The 3255-nt window shown below is 35.6% G+C and overlaps 1 protein-coding gene across 1 annotated transcript in view; it reads left to right on the top strand.

The window, feature by feature from the left end:
• The first annotated feature begins 451 nt into the window (after positions 1-451).
• Positions 452-3255, top strand: part of LOC107723376 (otoancorin-like) — a 22788-nt gene continuing 19984 nt past the window's right edge. The window contains 5 exon segments of the mRNA XM_016531961.1: positions 452-506; positions 662-756; positions 1633-1654; positions 2086-2122; positions 2240-2369. Of these exon segments, the coding sequence (XP_016387447.1) occupies positions 452-506; positions 662-756; positions 1633-1654; positions 2086-2122; positions 2240-2369 (339 nt within the window).

Below are 3255 nucleotides of genomic sequence, written 5' to 3'. Positions count from 1 at the left end.
CTGGAACATAAGATGCATAAGGTTCTGGGTTTTGCAGTAGAAATCTCCATTTAATGTAATATTCCTGGTGATTTTATCTTATGTGATTTGTTTTATTGCTATTCAAATATCATGCCTATACATATTTGACATGATTATTTTGATTAGGCTGTCTACAGTTTCATTTTTGCTCTTGCATATTTAAATAATGCAAAGTTTTTGTACTATATGCAAACATTGATGCAAGTGAACAGAACTGTTTTGCGTGTCATCGGATATGTCTGTATTGTCTGCATGTGATTTACCTTTGTCAGATGATTCCATTACAGATAATAAAGCAGCCACTAGATACAGCTTTTGAATTATTTTATTGTCTGTGTGCGTTCATTGCAATGTGTTGAATTCATCTTCTAAATCCACACTGAATGTCCATAGAGCCTTGATCTGGAGAAAGAGAACAGGGAACAGTAAAATGGGATTATATAGAGAGGTTCTAATCCTCTCTTTTCTGGTCCAGTGGGCTACAGGTAACTGGTTTAATAATATTACATTTTTTTATTTCATCATTTCGGACCTTAAATAGAAGTGACAACGTTTTGTGAAGCTTCTTGGAGTACAATGAACAAAAATGTCACTAATTTCAGCATAAATGTGCTGTGTTGTTATTTGTTATTACTTACAGTATTGTCCCAGGGTATGAAGGAGATGCCCGTCAACCAGTCAACAATAGGATTTCCGAGACTACCTGCAGACTTCAGGGAAATGGCCAAGAAACTGGTAACTTAGTACCACGCAATCCTTACATCTCATACTGAAAATACAGTCATGTGCCAGGATAAATGGGTTGTTTCTTTAACTATAGGGACTACTGAAACACTATTTCTGAATCGTCATTTTTCTGAACAAAATGACCGCCTCTTGTCCTGCTGAGGCTAATTTCATAGATATCATATTAAGTATCTTAAACAGAGACAAATAATATTTTTACACTTTTTACACAATTTGTTAAATTACAGCTTGATTAGAAAAACTCACAGTAAAATAATCAGTTTATAAGTGATATTTACCATGATTTTTCTTGGTTTCCTTCACACATCCCATGACTTATCACATGAATTTTAATTTCAATCATGCTCTTAACTCTTGTTTTGAAGTAAAAACATAAAAATGTATATAAATAATTTTCACACAATAAATATTGAAATTCTTTATTTAGTTCACTCTTTTTTGATTAGCTAAATACAAAAAATAAATTATTTATAGTTTTAATAAGGATTTTGCTGGGTCTACAAGGGTAACAAGGGTAAAACAACATTCACATAAAAGGCATTTGAAAAAAGATGTGCAAAAATGTAGTAAAAACAGACTTTTTTGGTCCAACCTTCATATAAAAAAGAAAGAAAAAAATATATAAATTAATAAAATCAGTTTCTGGGTCATAAAAGTGAAGAAACACCCAAGTATGATATGCAAGATGAAACTATCATTAGAATTTGAATTCATTCCTAACTAATAGATTTTAGCATTGCTCACCAGCCATTAACCAACCATACATTTATGTGCGTGTGTGTAAGTCTTACTCAGAACAAACTGCACTTTCGGCTTTACATTGTTTTGCAATTTAATATTTACATTTCCTTTGTTTTCTGACAGATGAGCACATGCTTCATGAAAGGTAAAATTCCTAAAGCCACATTTGTCATTATCTGTTAGCTTGGACACATTTGGCCTTACAAAATCATGGTATCAAAATGACTTATGTGTTGCACCTGTGTTTAATGTAATAAATTAAGGGAGCTACACTGCATAAACCATAAGCAAATACAAATGCCCATGGAAACAGAGGATATATTTGCATATTGCATCCGGGGGGAAAAAATCGTTCCATTCCAGCGCTGCCACACCCTGAACAAAATTTATTACTAATCATAATCTACCGTTATAAATGCAATAAATTTTGAAGTCAGATAACAATTATTCTATAGTTTCTACCATTATTCAGAACCAGAAAATGTTTGTTCCTTTTGTTTCCAGTCATAAAGAGTATTTGAGTTTTTCAGTCATGCATTGTGTCTTTTGTTAAATGAAGTGGTTGCATTGTTTCAGGTCACCAGGTGCCTGTAATGAACAATTCACTGAACAGGTAGACTGCCACTGAGCTAATGTTATGGAGAAACTATATGCCAGGTGTATATTTGAATACTAAGGATCACATTTCATTGCATGGAAAACTACTTCACTTTATTTATTTATCTCTCAGCTCATATGGAAAGATGATGGCGAGCCCCATCTCTATTTTTCCAGAGCTTCTCTCCTCACTCGCTCAGTCTTTCCCCTCTCACTCCAACCTGCAGTTCAATGAAACGGCAGAAGGGCAGGACTCAGCCTGGGTAACTCTCAATATCCCAAATGCACGCATGTGGTTACCTATAGCTATTTAACTCTGGGCTTCCAATTGACTTCTATTGTTGTTAAAGTAAGACAATTATAGTTTCTACACACTAACTCTAACCCAAAGCCGAACACCAATCCAACAGTACAACTTTTAAAAACTTTTAAAATGAATAAATTAGTGCTGTCAAACGATTAATCGCATCCAAAATAAAAGTTTTTGTTTACATAATATATGTGTGTGTACTGTGCATATTTATTATGTATATATAAATACACACACATACAGTATATATTTTGAAAATATTTACATGTATATATTTATATCTGTGATAATGTTACCTGCCTGTTTCTTCACTCTGGAGTTGTACAAGTCCTGAAGGTTGGGCAGGTGCACACCAATTAATCTTATATCTGATTTACTGGCTGACTCAAACCAGACAGTTATAGAAGTGCACAGAATCAACTCAATAACAGCTGAGTAAAACTGTGTCATATGCGTCTGTGGAAGGTTGAACTTTTTCAGTTGACGAAGGAAGTACAACCTCTGCTGGGCCTTTTTCACAATTAAGTCAATGTGATTGTCCCACTTCAGGTCCTGTGAGATGGTGGTGCCCAGGAATCTGAATGACTCCACTGCAGCCACAGTGCTGTTCATGATGGTGAGAGGGGGGAGTGCAGGGGGGGTTTCTCCTGAAGTCCAGAATCATCTCCAGAGTTTTGAGCGTGTCCAACTCCAGGTTGTTGTGACTGCACCAGACAGCCAGTGCCGCAACCTCTTGTCTGTAAGCAGACTCGTCGCCATCCAGGATGAGGCCGATGACTGTGGTGTCATCTGCAAACTTCAGGAGTTTGACAGAGGGGTCTTTAGAGGTGCAGTCATTT

Source organism: Sinocyclocheilus rhinocerous, unplaced genomic scaffold (assembly GCF_001515625.1).
Source record: "Sinocyclocheilus rhinocerous isolate Xijiao unplaced genomic scaffold, SAMN03320098_v1.1 scaffold241, whole genome shotgun sequence".
Lineage (NCBI taxonomy): Eukaryota > Metazoa > Chordata > Actinopteri > Cypriniformes > Cyprinidae > Sinocyclocheilus > Sinocyclocheilus rhinocerous.
The sequence above is the reverse complement of the archived record's forward strand: the minus strand, read 5'-3'. Positions and strand labels throughout refer to the sequence as shown.